At 54.8% G+C, this 15,545-nt stretch overlaps 1 protein-coding gene across 8 annotated transcripts in view; it reads left to right on the top strand.

The window, feature by feature from the left end:
- The window catches only part of Pla2g6 (phospholipase A2 group VI), a 35,602-nt gene that overhangs the window by 2,255 nt on the left and 17,802 nt on the right, over positions 1-15,545 (top strand). For 6 of the 8 annotated variants that reach the window (XM_069999509.1, XM_069999510.1, XM_069999511.1 and 3 more), the window contains exons 2-7: positions 8,022-8,269; positions 9,643-9,858; positions 10,174-10,357; positions 11,531-11,718; positions 14,057-14,153; positions 15,006-15,188. In XM_069999509.1, coding sequence (XP_069855610.1) covers positions 8,061-8,269; positions 9,643-9,858; positions 10,174-10,357; positions 11,531-11,718; positions 14,057-14,153; positions 15,006-15,188 — 1,077 coding nt within the window. In that variant the 5' untranslated portion in view covers positions 8,022-8,060. Of the gene's footprint in view, positions 1-7,920; positions 7,940-8,021; positions 8,270-9,642; positions 9,859-10,173; positions 10,358-11,530; positions 11,719-14,056; positions 14,154-15,005; positions 15,189-15,545 lie in introns of those variants that run through there. The other 2 variants (XM_069999506.1, XM_069999513.1) reach the window with 2 other exon arrangements.

Below are 15,545 nucleotides of genomic sequence, written 5' to 3'. Positions count from 1 at the left end.
CCTCCCAAGCTAAGTTTGCAGGTGTGAGCCACTTTGCCTGACAGGCTCTTTTGAATTAGTTATTTTTACTGCTCATTCATTTTTCATTGAACAAGTATTAATTGGCTCTAACGTTTTTGGCTACTCTTGACATAGCCAGTGTTATCCCCTTTAACAGGAGGAAGAGAGGGCAAGTGAATTACTTGTCTAAGGTACAGATGCAGTTGGAGCCGAATGGTGTAGAGGGTCCTTAGTTTAAAGGTTTGATTGGATGTTTGGACCTGACAGTGGTGCGGAGAGGCCCTGCACTTGGCAGAAACCTAACTTAGGATGTTCAGTTTGGATTTTTTTCTGAGCTCACCATTACGACTTGATTTTCTCCATAGTGGGCAGTGATAGTTGCTGTGCCCAGTTGGTAGGCGAGGAATAGTTGATGCCTCATGTTAGGACACTTTCTCCTCCATTTTTTTTTTTTTTTTTTTTTGGTCGTAGAGGTTAAACTCTGGGCCTGGGTGCTGTGCCTGAGCTCTTTTGCTCAAGGCTAGTGCTTTACCACTGTGCCACTTCTGGTTTTCTGTTGGTTTATTGCAGATAAGAGTCTCTGGGACTTTCCTGCCCAGGCTGGCTTTAAACTGTGATTCTCAGATCTCAGCTGCCTGAGTAGCTAGGATTACAGGCGTGAGCCACCAGTGACCAGTTATGTCATGAATGAATACTGTACAGTGTGACAGGCACTGGAGCTTGTGTGACAGTTCTACCGCACTTAGGGTTTTCCATGTTCAGAGTGTTTGTTTCTCCCTACTCTTTTGAGTATCCTAGAAAGGGGTTTTCTTTTCATTCAGCAGAATGATGTGACAAAGGAGTACAGAAAGGAGGAATCTATGCACTGTGTGTAGGTGCATGCACACATACATATACATACACCTGCTCTGGGTCTGTATTTATAGAGGGCGTCTCCCTGGGAGAGCAGGGTCTTTGTCTTTTGTAGGTGGATTTTACAGGGCAGCACCTTAAATGCTGCTGTCTGATCCAGCCGCATTTGCTGGTGATCTCATTTAGTTCTCAGATGTTCATTTAGCGATTTGTAGTCCTTTTGATTTGATCCTAGAGATCAAACCCAGGGCCTTATGCATGCTAGGCAAGCACCCTGCCACTGAGCTAAGGCTGTGGCCCAATGACTCTCTGAGCCTGGGTGCTGTCCCTCAACTCTTCAACAAAAGCCTAGTGCTCTGCCACTTGAGCCACAGCGCCACTTCCGGTTTTCTGGTTGTTTGTTGGAGATAAGAGTCTCACAGACTTTCCTGCTAGGCTGGCTTTGAGCCACAATCCTCAGATCTCAGCCTCTTTGGTAGCTAGGCTTATAGACGTGATCTACCAGCACCCGGCTACTCTCAATTTTTTTTTTTTTTGGTCGGTTGTGGGGCTTGAACTCTGGGCCTACACACTGTCCCTGTGCTCTTCAGCTCAAGGTGAGCGCTTTACCGCTTGGGCCACAGCGCCACTTTGGTTTTCTAGTGGTTTATTGGAGATAAGAGTCTCATGGACTTTCCTGCCCAGGCTGGCTTTGAACCGCAATCCTCAGATCTCAGCCTCCTGAGTAGATAGGATTACAGGCGTGAGCCACTGGCGCCTGGCTACTCTCAAATTTTTATCTCCAGTCAGTTTAGACCTGTCCTCCAGATGACAGATTCATAAATCTAGTTGTTCACTCAGGCCCTCAGACTTGCACATTTCAAATATACAAATATTAAAAAATGAGCTCCTGCAGGGAGCTGGTGGCTTACACCTGTAATTCTAGCTGCTCCAGAGGCTGAGATCTGAGGATTGCTATTCAAAGCCATCCTGGGCAGAAAAGTCCCTGTGAGACTCTTATCTCCAATTAGTTACTCAAAAACCAGCAGTGGAGCTGTAGCTGAAAGTGGTAGAGCATTAACCTCAAGCAAAAGAGCTCAGGGACAGAGGCCAGGCCCTGAGTTCAAGCCCCATGACTGACTAAAACAAGAACAACAACAAAACAAAACAAAAACCAAAGCAGTCTGTAAGCCCAGCTCACTCTTACTAAAAAAAAAATTTCAGCATTTTAATAGAGGGATTACAGTTACATAAATTAGGACAATCTGACCCTCCTCCCACTTTTGTTCCCATTTCCAGAAATGACAGTAATATTCTTTTATTTGCTCAGACCAAAATTGCGAGGTGATGATTATTGTGTTGGTACTGGGATCTTGAACTCAGGGCCTCTCATTTGCTAAGCCAGTGTTCTACCACTTGAGCTACACTTCCAGCCCCCTTTTTACTTTGGTTATTTTTTTTTTTGCGTTGGTTATTTTTATGATAAGTTCTGGCTTTATGCCTTTGCTGACCTGGACTATGTTCCTCTTATTTGTACTTCGTTTTGCTACTGGAATGGTAAGCATGTACCACTGTTCTCGGGCATTGGTTGAGATGGAGTCTCATGGACTTTTTTTGTCCAGGATGACAAACCACAATGGCCCTGTTTTTGCCTCTGACGTAGCAAGAATTGCAAGCTTAAGCCTCTGAACATGGAAATACTGGGTTTGAACTCACAAACCTATGCTTGCTAGGCAAGTACTCTACTTGAGTCATACCTCCAGCACTTTTTGCTTTAAAGTTTATTTTTCAGATAGGGCCTCATACCTTTTGCTTAGACTGGCCTTGACCAAGATCCTGTGACTTAGGCCTCCTGTGTAGCTGGGATTACAGGTGTGAGCTGCTTCACCCAGCTGTGAGTTTATTCTTGATGCCTGTCTTCCATATTGCACACTAGCCAGTGTTATCTGTTAAAGTGTCACTCCTTTGTTCCAAGCCCTGCAGTGGCTGCTCTTAGCACACAAGATCTGATCTCACTGGCTTCCATGCTGTCTCTGGACTCACCTGGCTTGGTCCAGCCCCACATCCTTTGCACTTGCTCTTCCCTCTGCCTAGAAAGCTCTTTAACTAGGTAACCAGTAGACTTTCACCTTCCCTTCCTGTTGGTTCTTGATGAGGGCTTCCCTGGTCACCCTAAAACTTTAGTCTCTACCTCCACACTTCCCGTGTCTCTTCTCTAATTGACATCTATAGTCTATGGATATGTTCTGCTTTCTTCCTTCTCATTATTTACAGTCCTGTCTTCAGTCTGAGCTCCAGGGGGCAGGGTTTTGTCCTTGGTAGTTAGAGCAGTGCCTGCTACAGTTGGCACTTGGTAAATATTTGCTGAGTGAGTCATGCAACAGACCACCAGTTTCCATGCCAGCAGCTCAGGAGCCCTCTGGCAGCCCTCTGCTGGCTCGGCTGAGTCCTCGCGAGCCCTGGCAGCCCTCCTGGGCATTTTGTCCCCCTGTGCGCTGGTGCAGGGTTGGCTGGTGAACCGCAGTGTGGTTGTACATGGAGGCCTTGCATTGGGTAACCCGAGACTGAAAGTCCAGTCTGAGCACAGAACACTGCGGCTCCGGCTGCGCTTCCCTGGGCCCAGATCCTGGAGGTTACCAGGCCTGCTTATGCCTCAGTCTCCCTCGGTGCAGTAGTGGTGTTTGAGGACACAGTACGCCGGGAATGCCCCAGGCGGCTGGTGCTGGGCAGGTGCGGCTGGAGGCAGCAGGTGGAGGATGGTGTGCAGGCTGGTGCAGAGGCTGGGGTGGCTGGAGTGAGAGGCTGGCATAGCACGTGACTGACCCCCTCCCTCCTCGTCCCAGCTTCCCTCATGCTAACGAGCGCTTGCTATGTGCAAGGCCTTTGCCTGTGCGGTTCAGATGGCAGGCAGGACACCCCACTTCCAGGCCTGGGCCTCGCTGCCCACACCCCCATGCTGGGGAAGGCAAGGACTGTGCCTGACCCCACCGCGCCGTGGCCGTGAGGGGGAGGCGGGTGACAGAGGCGGTGTCGCTTGCTCTCCAGCAGCGGTGGTGGCCCTGTGAGGGAGAGTGGCCTGCGTGTGACTGCACCAGGAAGGACATGGAGACACGCTGGCCCTGTGCTGTGTCCTCAGCCCAGTTTGTGATGGGGTGACAGGAAGCGCTGGCCGCCTGGGTGTCAGGGTCCCCCTGCTGGGGACGGTCGCTGCCATCCTGTCCTGAGCTGGGCGGTGGGGGCCCAAGGCTCACTTGTCATCGTGGGCACCTCTTGTGTGTCCACATGTGGTCCTGGAGCTCCATGTGGCCAGCGCCGACGTCTGTCCTGGCACGCACTCCTGACGGCTGTCCTGTCTCTGCCGCAGCCTGCCAAGGAGAAAGCCGGGCCTGAGGCCTTCCCCTGCAGGACAGGGGTGAGCTCAGCGGGGCCGAGCGCTGATGTCCATGAAATGAACTTGGCGGAGCTGACTGGGGAGGGGTCTCCTCCGAAGCCTTGTGCCCAGCGGGAGAAAGGGTTTCCCCCAGGTGGGTGGGTGGGTGGCTGGTATGGGGGCCAAGGCCCGGGCAGGGCCTGGGGAGGAGGTGGCCCCCAGACTGAGCCTGCAGGACGAGAGGGGGCTGCCACTGTGTGGAAGCACCCCTGGAGAGGAGCGCTGTGTTTGGAGCCAAGGCCTGGGGCACTGGTACCCTGTGGCTGCCCAGGGGACCTGGGCGGGGGTGGGGGGATGTGGGGGTTGGAGGGATGTGGACTCATTGGATGTGTCAGCAGGGCGACACTGTCCAGCCGTCCCTGTGCACAGCAGGCCTAGAGCTGGTGAGCTGGGAGAGGCCTGGCCGCCAGGCCTAGCACAGAAATTGGGCAGGGGGAGGGCGGGGGAGTGCAGTGCTCTGAGCCCTCGGAAGAGTAGGCCTGGAGGACAGCATCCACTCCGGTCCCACAGTCCTGGGAGCACAGAACACAGCTCCCTTTCTGGTATAGGAGAAGACCTCCAGAGGGGTAGCTCCTCTGGAGGGGTAGGAGGGGTAGGAGGAGGAGGAGAAGCCCCTCTCTGCTTCCCATCCACACAGACAGGGCTGTCTGCTGGCCACTGGCCTCTCCCCTCCCCACCGCTCTCTCTGCTCTGCATCCCTGCTCTCAGCCGCCATTCTCCTAGGGAGTGTGTCCCCCATCTCCCCATGTCCTCTGTGTTCCCCTGGCAGGGCTGGACGCCTTCTAGGGACCTTGGCTCAGGTCTGGTCCTAACCGAGTCTCCCTCTTGCCTCATAAGAGGCTTTTGTTTATTTTTCTTTGTTGGTGGATATCACCCTTTCATTAGTTTTCAGCACTGAGGTTTGATCTCAGGGCCTCCTGCTTGCGAGGGAGTTCCTCTAACAATTTGAGCCATGCCTCCAGTCCCTTTTGCTCAGTTATCGTTTGCAGTGTCTTACCCAGTGCCATCCCGAACCACGATCTCCTAACTATGGCTCGCTCATAGATAGGACCACAGGCATGTACCACTATGCCTGGATTGTTGGTTGAGATAGGATCTCACTCACTTCTTCCAGGGTTGGTCTCCACCTTCAGTCCTGCCAGTCTCCTCCCAAGTAGCTGGCAATGTGTCCCACATTCATTTGCCCTTTGGAACCTCATGTTGAGGTCCCCCTGACCTCCGTCTGTCAAGTGGGGATGCTGGCATTCTTCCTGCCCTCCACCCCTTCAGGAGAGCCTCTGTCCCCACAGACACTAGATCGCCCCTAAGCAAAAAGCAGTCTAGGCTCTGAGGGGTCACAAACCCCCAGCCTCACCCATGGAGGCGCCATTGGCATCTGGAGGGGCCCATGGCTTCCCTGGGTACTGACTGTGTCAGATGGCACTCAGCCCAGTCGGGAGCAGTAGGGGCCAGATGGCTGTGAGGTCATGGGAAGGTCAGAGGAGAGGCAGAGGGGAGGTCAGGTGGGAGAGGCCGGGTGGGGGTTGTCCTCGGAAGGGAAGGGACGCATTGAAGTCTTGCCTGGGCTGGCAGGGTGGAGAGAGATGCCAGGAGAAGAAGGAAAGGCCTGCTCTCCCTGCTGGCTGCCTGCCTCCTTGGCCACGCTGTGAGTTCCAGGATGTGGCCAGAGGTGTTTGTTCCCTTGCTTCTCCTCGTGACATCGCAGCTGCTGTGTGGGTCCCCAGTGGGCTTGTGCCAGGGCCTCCTGCGTCACGGTGTCATGCCAGTGACTCCGGCTGGAGGGAGGCCTGTTTGCGCCTGGGGGGGGGGGGGGCGGGCTGTGGGCCTGGCCTCTGAGGAGAGGCCTCAGCCTCCTGGGCAGGGACCTTTGTGTGAGGCCTCTGGAGCCTGCTGGCAAGTCTGGTCCCTAACCCTGAGCTCCTGGGAGCCCTTGATCCCATCCTTGTCCCCAAAGCCCCTGAGAGCCTCGCCTTCGACCACCACATCTCCAACCAATCCTAAAAGGAAGGATTTCCCAAAGCTTCAGCAAGAATAGCTTCAGCGCTGTGCTGTCGAGGTTCCGCAGGCCCCGTTTCCTTACCGGTAAATGGGTGGTAAAGCCAACTGCCACCTACTGGCCATCTGCCCTCTGCTGGGTGCCACTTCCAGGCACTGTTTTGGTTCCCGATGTTACAGGTTAGGAACTGAGACTCAGGGAGGTGAAGTAACTTGTGCCTGAGGTCACACAGCTAGCAAATGGTGAGCCGGGATTTGAACCTGGTCTGGCCCCAGGTCTGCACTGTGCTCGCTGCACACATGCCTCCTGTGGTTCTGTGAGAATTCGGTGATGTGATCCCATGGAGTGCTGAGCTCAGCCCAAAGGGGGGTGGGCAGATGTGTTGTGACGTAACTGCAGTAGTTTCAGGGGACACCTGCAAGCGCACACTGTGCATTCAGCCCTTGGAGCTCCTCTGCACGTCCACACAGTCGTGGATGTGTGGGTGTGGTAACACACCCCTCGAGTGTTTGGAGGCTGTGACTAAGTTACACAGGGGCTGCTTGAACACTGTACAATACCATGACAGTCATGTGATAATGAGCTACCTACTAAGTAACTGCTGGGAGGGCAGTGCACCCAGTGCTGCTAAGTAACAACCAGCAGGGTAGTGCTGCAGTGTGGCTGAATAATGACCAGGAGAGTCGTGCTCGCATTGTTATGAAGTATCCCCCCAGGAGGGTGGTGCAGCCATGCTGTGAGGCTGAGGGCTGGAGGCGCACACAGCCAGCCAGTGGGGCAGGTCGTGCTACTGAACCCATGCAGTTTGTAACGTGGGAAATCCATATTTGTGGGGTTTTCACACTCCCCCCCTGAGCACATCTCACTAAAGGCTCTTTCTCTCTTTATTAAGCTCTCTGGAGTCTCCTAGTCTTTATTTCATTTCATTTTATTTTATTTTAATCTCCCTTGTCTCCAAGGCCAAACCTCTGCAGGTGGTGAAGCCCGTGTCCATCAGAGACAGCGTCCTCAGCTCTGCCTGCCCCTTCAGCAGGTGGCCTGGTGGCATCGGGTTGGCACCAGGATTTGCGGCTGTGCCTTAGGGAGTCAGTGTGCTTTCTGGGAACTCAGAAACTAATGATAGCAGGTTTGGGGGGGGATGGGATGTAGCTCCAGGGTAGGGAGCTTGTTTAGTGCGCGCACACACAGCAGAAACAGCTCTTTTTGCAGTGCAAACTATCCCCCACCCCCAGAGGCTTCAGCAGCCCCGCCGCCCATGGCAACACCTTGGGCTTCTCCCAGAGTCAATGGGAAGCACAGGGTGAGATGGTTGCTTGCTGTCCCTTTCCCCTGGTGGGGTGTTGTTAGTGTTGTTAGTTGGAATGACCGTCACTGCTTGGTGTGGCTAGAAGCCGTCCACCTGCCAGGGCCTTAGTGCCATGGTGCGAATTCACTGCTGCTGGCTCCTATGGTGCACCCACGAGGGAGTCTGATCTGACAGGGACACGGAGGCAGGGGGCAGGAGGCAGCCCAGCTCCCCGGGGCTGGACGCTTCCTCTCAGCCTTCTGACCTCACACTCGGGCTCCTTTCTCTCTCTCCCTCTCTCCCTCCCTCCCTCCCTGTCTTCCTTCCTCCCTCCTTCCCTCCTTCTCGTCTTCCTTTTTCAGCCCCCTGCAGGCCCAGAATGAGGAGCATTGCAGAGGTACCCGCACAAGACCTGGCTGCCCACAGAGGTGTGCATGGGAGACCCCGCCCAGCTCACCCGAGACCCCACTGTCTTGCAGACGGAGGTACGGGCAGTGGGGCCCCCCACCCCACAGAGGATGCAGTTCTTCGGCCGGCTGGTGAATACCCTCAGCAGCGTCACCAACTTGTTCTCCAACCCGTACCGCGTGAAGGAGGTGGCCATCGTCGACTACACCCTGAGTGAGCGCCTTCGGGAGGAAGGGCAGCTGATCCTGTTCCAGAATGTTCCCAATCGCACCTGGGACTGCATCCTGATCAGCCCCAAGAACTCACAGAACGGCTTCCGGTGGGTGGTAGTCAGCCATGACACACACACACACACATACACACACCACATGCACACACATACATCACACACATAGACACATATACAAACACATAGATACACACAGACATACACGCAGAAACATAGATATGGATACACACACACACCACACATACACATTACACACAGACACGCACACATAGATACACACAGGTGCATGCGCATGGGCGTGCATGTGCACATACACATACATACACATCTCTGTCCTTTGGCTCCTCCTAGTAGCTCACTGGAGGTGCTATGTGGCTTCTGGGGCCCATTTGAGGGCTTGGGATTGGAGAGGCAGGTCTCTATGGAGGGCTTAGGAAGCACTGCCTAAGTTGTTTCCTGCCTAGGTGTTGACCCAGGCGGATGGAGGGATGTGGGAAGGGTGGAGGAGGCTGAGAGGGCCCTGTAAGGTGACCTGTGACTGTCCTCACAGGGATGGCAGGGCTGTGTCTGCCTAGGCATGCCAGCAGGACATGGTAAGAGTCTAGGCCAGGGCCAAGGGCCTGGGCCAGCTTCAGGGCCGGGGTGGAGTAGGCTGGTGGAGCTGGCCAGATAAGCATCGATGTGTGCCCATACCATACCCTTTTCCTCTCTGTCATCTACCCTTTGGACATGTGCTAGACACCCTCAGTGTCTCTGGAGGCGCAGGCCCAGTGGCCTTACAAAATGCAATCGTGTGTGTGTGTGTGTGTGTGTGTGTGCACACGTGTGCACACACCGGCGCGCATACATGGGTCATAGAGGGCTTAAACTCAGGACCTGGGTGCTGTCCCTGAGCTTTATCTGCTCAAGGCTGATACTCTACCACTTGAATCACACCTCCACTTCTGGCTTTTTGGTGATTAGTTGGATATAAAAGAGTCTCATAGACTTTGTTGCCCAGGCTAACGTTGAACCATGATCCTCAGAACTCAGTCTCTTAAGTCACTAGGATTATAGGAGAGAGCCACCAGCACTGGCTTGACCTTGTTTGATTTTGACCATGTACAAGAGGCCAGAGACTTTAAGCTGGGGCCCTCAGATGTGGCAGTCCAATTAGGAAAAGGACATAGGGATTTGGTTGGGTAACATATGAGAGCAGGGGAAGAGAGAGGGAGAGAGAGGGAGAAGTAGAGGAAGTGAGGGAGGGAGGGGAAAAAGGATGGAGAAAGAGACACTTTTCAAACACAGAGAAGTCAAGGTCAACTCCACATAGGCTGTGTGTTGGAGGGAGGAGAGGCAGGCTACAGCCTGGAACAGCAGTGTCCTATTTTTTTTTATGGGGGGGGTCCAAGGCTCCTGACTGAGCTGGGCTGTGGGCTGAGAGCCCCATGGGGTTCAGCTTGGAGTCCTCCTCTCCTGTCCAGGCTTTTCCAGCTGGAGTCAGAGGCCGATGCTCAGGTGAACTTCCAGCAGTACTCATCCCAGCTGCCGCCCTTCTATGAGAGCTCCACGCAGGTCCTGCAGGTGGATGTCCTGCAGCAGCTGACCGACCTCATCCGCAACCACCCCAGCTGGTCAGCCGCTCACCTGGCGGTGGAGCTGGGCATCCGAGAGTGCTTCCACCACAGCCGCATCATCAGGTGGGCGGCCCGGCTGTCTGGGCCACGTGTGTGTATGTGTGTATATCTCCCACGATGCCTCCAAGTCTTGGCTTGTAGCAGGCCTGTTCCTTGCTAGAGCCATCATGGTGGGCACAGTAGAGAAGGCCATTGGAGCCTAGGGAGGTTGAGTGCGTGAGATTTCTGCGTCCTTTGTCCCCTTCCACTCATTGCAGTGTGGTACTGAGCCCAGGTCCAAATGAGTCGTGACTCAGCCATGCTGGGAGGTGGGAATCTCCCAGCATGCACTTGGGTTTCCCACCTGCCCGTCCTGATCACCCTGCCCCTCTGTCACAGCTGTGCCAACAACACAGAGAACGAGGAGGGCTGCACCCCCTTGCACCTGGCCTGCCGCAAGGGGAATGGGGAGATCCTGGTGGAGCTGGTGCAATACTGCCATGCCCAGATGGACGTCACGGACAACAAGGGGGAGACGGCCTTCCATTACGCCGTGCAGGGGGACAACTCCCAGGTGCTGCAGGTAAGCAGGGCCAGGGCTGAGGCTGGTGTGGACCATGCCACCCGTGCGCCCTGCACTCATGAGTCATCCTAGGCCTTTCCTTGTCTCCCATTGATCATTGAAGGCTGAGTTCCTCCCTGGAGGGTGCACATCCCTTTGCCCTTCTGACCCCTATCTGGGGACGTATCATTGGCCCTGGCTCTGACAGCCACGTTGTCTTTCAGCTCAACAGACTAACCTCAGGGCAGCTCAAAACCATCAGCTTCCCCAGGCACCACTGAGCCAGCACGGCCCAGTGCCAGGCCCTAGGCTGGGCTTCAGGCACGGCAGCCAGCCCCTTCCTGGGGGCTGCAGGACCCCTACCTAACCTACCCAACCAACAGGAACTCACCAAGCCAAACCAACGCCCCACTGGCTCCTGTGGGCCCTGGTGCCAGGGATGCTCATGTTACTTTTTTATTTCTAGGACAGAGGAATTTATTTTTTAATCTTATTTTAATTTTTTATTATTATCTTTAAGTAGTTGTACAAAGAAGTTCCCATTCTACAAAACAGTATATGAATACAAGGTAGGACAGAGAAATTAAAAAAAAAAACAACGGGCAAGTAGATGAAGTGATACTATTAAAAAGCTACTTCATGTATTTATTCGATTGAAAGGAAAAAGCAGAACTCAGATTATGCTTTGTGGTACAGAATGTGCAGGTCCTTTCAAAGGTTTTCCTCTCTACCTGGCCATCAGGTTTTCCAGAAAAGGGGTCCCTACCTTATACTCAGTGACTCTTGCCTCAACAAACCAAAAAATAATGTAAACTTTGTGTGTGTGTGTGTTTGTGTGCGCGCATGCATGCATGCATGTCACGTGAGTGTGCATGTGCACACGCACCGGTCCTGGGGTTTGAACTTAGGGCCTGGGTCCTGTCCCTTGGCTTTTTCACTCAAGGCTGATACTTTACCAGTTGAACCACACCTTCACTCCTGGCTTTTGCTGGTTCATTGGAAAGGCTTACAGACTTTCCTGCCCAGGTTGGTTTCAGCCCTCAGCCTCTTGAGTCACTGGCACCTGGTCTGTTGTTCTTCTTGGCCTTCTTGTCAGCATCCACGTGGTCCCCAGCGCAGGTGGCTCAGTGTGCTGGAGAAGGGTTCCTTGTCTTGGACTCCCACCCACCATGCTGTTTTGGGTTGTTTTGTCAGCTCCTGGGCAAGAACGCCTCCTCGGGCCTGAACCAGGTGAATAACCAGGGGCTGACCCCGCTGCACCTGGCCTGCCAGATGGGGAAGCAGGAGATGGTCCGCGTGCTGCTGCTGTGCAATGCCCGCTGCAACGTGATGGGGCCGGGCGGCTACCCGATCCACACCGCCATGAAGTTCTCCCAGAAGGGGTGAGCCTCCGCACGCCCCGAGCCCTGGGTGCAGGCCTGGCGCCCACCGTGTGCTGGCGAAGAGTTGTGGGGCCGCTGGGGCTCTGTCCTCAAGATCAGCCAGGCTGAAGCTTTGTCAGTGCACCTTAACTGACTGTGGACTCCCTCAGCCAGAGGAGATGGGCCTCTAAGCCTGGTCCTCCCCTCGGTCCCCTCCCCTTTCCCTGTGGAGCTCTCCTCTACACCACACGTAAACCCCCTCTAGGGGTCTTCAGTGCTTCGGAGCTTCTGTGCCTGCCTGGCTTGAAGCCCAAGGACACTTGCCAAGGTGGCCAGGGCCCTGTCCGCTCAGGCACATGTGCTTTCCTGACAAGCTGTGTCACCACTCCCGTCCCTCCCGGGTCCCAGACTTGGAACCCTGGTTTCCAGTTCTTCACTGTGTGGGGTGTGTATACGGGAGGGTGTGATTGGAGATGGCTTGAGACATAGAATGTCTCAAGAATGAAGGACAGGATTGGAGGTATGGCTCAGTTGGTGGAGTACCAGCCAGTGAGTGTAAACGTCAGGTACTGAGTTCTTATCCCTTAGACCTTAAAAAAAAGGAAAAGAATGAGTGAGTGAATGGAGTCAGCTGGTCTTTTAACCCTGGTCCCTGTTCCCAGACACAGAATGAGATCCAAGTAGCTCCAGGCAGGAGACTCAAGTCACCCACCCCTCATGAACCAGTGTGCTGGACAGCCATGCCCACCCGTGTGGAGGGGAGACCACAGACACCCTCCTGCAGGCCCCCCCCCCCGGCCTGCACCCACAGGACACTGCTGTCTCCTCATAGGCTGGTCCCAGCATGGACAGTCTTTCCTTCATTCTCCCACGCCCTAATGAACTAGAACTTTCAGAGGGACTTGACTGGTTACAGTAAACACCAACAGCCCCAGTGTCAGGCGACCCGAGTGCCACAAGCCATGGGTGATCTGCACCCAGAAGCCACACAGGCTGCTGCAGGCCGCTCTGAGGGAGCCTTCCTCCTCAGCGCGCTCAGCCACCTCCCCTCTCTCCCCCGGCTGTCCTCTCTGGAGATGGGAGGGCACGGGGCATCTGAGTGCCAGCAGGGTGGTGCTAGTGTCTCCACACAGTAGCCAGCCTAGCCCTGCTCTGGGAATTGCCTGTGTTCGCAGGCTGGTGTCCCTCTGCTTTGTCCCTCAACTCAGCTGACCTTGACAAGACCTGGGTCTGTGTCTGTCCTCACATGATAGTCCTGCCTACGAGGAAGGGGACAGATGATCAGACAGATGAGCTGAGATGGAGGGCACTTGGGGCTGGGGGAGGGGGTGCATAGGCAGCTGGCCCAGGAGGGCTCTGTGGGGCTGAGCCCAAGCCCAGCTGTGAGCGGACATCTCGTAGTGGTTTTGGTGTGCCTGGCTTGGACCACAGAAGATGCCTTGTATGTGGTGGCCATTTGTATGCCATCTTTGAATGATGTCTGTTGGTGTGTGTGTGTGTGTGTGTGTGTGTGTGTGTGTGTGTGTGTGTGTGTGTGTGTGTGTGTGTGTGTGTGTGTGTGTGTGTGTGTGTGTGTGTGTGTGTGTGTGTGTGTGTGTGTGTGTGTGTGTGTGTGTGTGTCCTGGGGATTAAACTTAGGGCCTGGGATCTGTCCCTGAGCATTTTTGCTCAAGGCTAGCACTCTACCACTTGAGCCACAAGTGCGACTTCTGGCTTTTTTTTTTGCTTATGTGGTGCTGAGGAATCGAACCCAGGGCCTCATGCATGCAAGGCAAGCGCTCTACCACTGAGCCACCTTCCCAGCCCTTTGATTTGTAAAATTTTTGTCCCCAGTGTATAGGTTGTGTTTCTCTTTTGTTGATTCATTCACTGTGCAGCAGCCTGTTAGTTCAGTATATTTTCTTTTTTCTTTTTGTCAGTTGTGGGGCTTGAACTCTGGGTCTGGGTGCTGGCCCTCAGCTCTTCAGCTCAAGGCTAGCGATCTACCACTTGAGCCACAGCATCACTTCTGTTTTTTTCTGGTGGTTTATTGGAGATGAGTCTCACTTGGCCTTTTCTGCCCAGGCTGGCTTTGAACGGCTGTCCTCAGATCTCAGGCTCCTGAGTAGCTAGGAATACAGGCATGAGCCACCAGTGCCTGCCGTTCGGTATATTTTCATTTGTTTCTTTTGCCCTCTGTAGCCTTAGCTTTGGTGTGCTCTTCTAGAAAACTTTGTCAAGGTAGCTAGTGGGTTTGATTGTACCTTTGTTTGTAGGTGAACTCCCTAATCAGTAAGGAGTTATAGAACTTGGGGTCAGAAACCCAGGCTAACTCCATCTCTTCCTCCTCCTCTTCTTCCCCTCCCCTTTTCCCCCTCAGGTGTGCTGAAATGATTATCAGCATGGACAGCAACCAGATCCACAGCAAAGACCCTCGCTATGGAGCCAGCCCCCTCCACTGGGCCAAGAATGCTGAGGTAGGCGGAGTCTGCGGGTGGGAGGGGCAGACCCAGCCCAGAGCTGCGTGCAGGACTCTGATGGCCACACTGAGGGCAGGTCTGGTAGTGGGCTAATGAGCCTGAGGAGAAGAGTTGAGGGGCTGGCATTGCTCTGCTGCTTGCTGGCAGGTACCAGTTGTTAGAGGTGTTTGACACCAGCAGGGTAGCACATGAGAAGATTCTGCACCAGTGCCCCTCATGATCCATCTTGCTGTTCTGTGGCCCAAACCAGAAGGGAGGAGTCTGCCTGCCTCTGTGGGGCCCCTCTGAGTGCCAGACCCCTTGTTCATGCTTCCTCATCATGGCTGCCTCTTCCCCGCAGTGAGCTAGACACGCCCTACTTCACAGAGAGGACAGTGCTCCAGCAGCCATGTTCTGTCCAGGCCGCCATAGCGGGAGGAGAGGCTCAGCTGTGTCCCCCGCAGTCCTGTGGTTGGAAGGTTGCTGGGGAGCAGGGATGTAGGTGCCAAGGCCCTTGAGAAGTGATCCCTGAGCGTGGCCCCTCCCAGGGGGGTGGTCACAAGGAGTGGGGTGCTTCTGGGACAGGGCCAAGGGGGCCTCGCAGAGATGGTGGGGTCGTTAGCTCCAGGAAAGGACCAGAAGCTCAGAGAATCATCTTTCAGCTGTTTGTCCCTGGGTACTGAGGACGTAGGGAGTCAGGGTCCAGGGACACCCCAGAATGGAGGCCTGCCCCAGGCTCCTCTCCCATTGCTAGAGCTTTCTAGAGGACTCATGGCTGAAGGCCACTCAGGGAGGAAGTGATAGCCCAGGCATCGTGGGCCATGGCTGCTCCCTCGAGCGTCATGCTGACGGGGCCTGGCCACTCCCCAGATGGCGCGCATGCTGCTGAAGCGGGGCTGTGAGGTGGAGAGCACCAGCGCCTCGGGGAACACAGCTCTGCATGTGGCCGTGATGCGCAACCGCTTCGACTGCGTCATGGTGCTGCTGACCTACGGGGCCAACGCGGGCGCCCGCGGCGAGAACGGCAACACCCCGCTGCACCTGGCCATGTCGGTGAGTCCGCCTCTGTCCTCCCTGCCCAGGCCTGCCGGGCTGCCGTGTGGTGGGGGTGCAGGAAGGCCTCGCCACACCTCTCCTCTGCTCCTGCTTCCCTTCCAAGGCTCAGTTCAGACCTCTGCCTCCTCCCCAGGAAGCCTTCCGTGTCCTCCCTCAGCACGAAGAGAGGTTTCCGGTATCTTTTTCTTCTCTGTGCCCCCAGCCCATTTGCCCCTTAAATGATGTCAGAGAACAAATGGCCCTGGCTGCAGACAGACATGTCTGCCTTGGACACATCATGGCTCGCCATCTGGCTGCCTTGCTTTCCTCCATCTGGAAGATGGAGAAGAGTAATGGTGGCACCTGGTAGCTCCA

This window comes from Dipodomys merriami, unplaced genomic scaffold (genome assembly GCF_024711535.1).
Source record: "Dipodomys merriami isolate MVZ:Mamm:240054 unplaced genomic scaffold, mDipMer1.0.p SCAF_55, whole genome shotgun sequence".
In the NCBI taxonomy this organism is placed as follows: Eukaryota; Metazoa; Chordata; class Mammalia; order Rodentia; family Heteromyidae; genus Dipodomys; species Dipodomys merriami.
The sequence above is the reverse complement of the archived record's forward strand: the minus strand, read 5'-3'. Positions and strand labels throughout refer to the sequence as shown.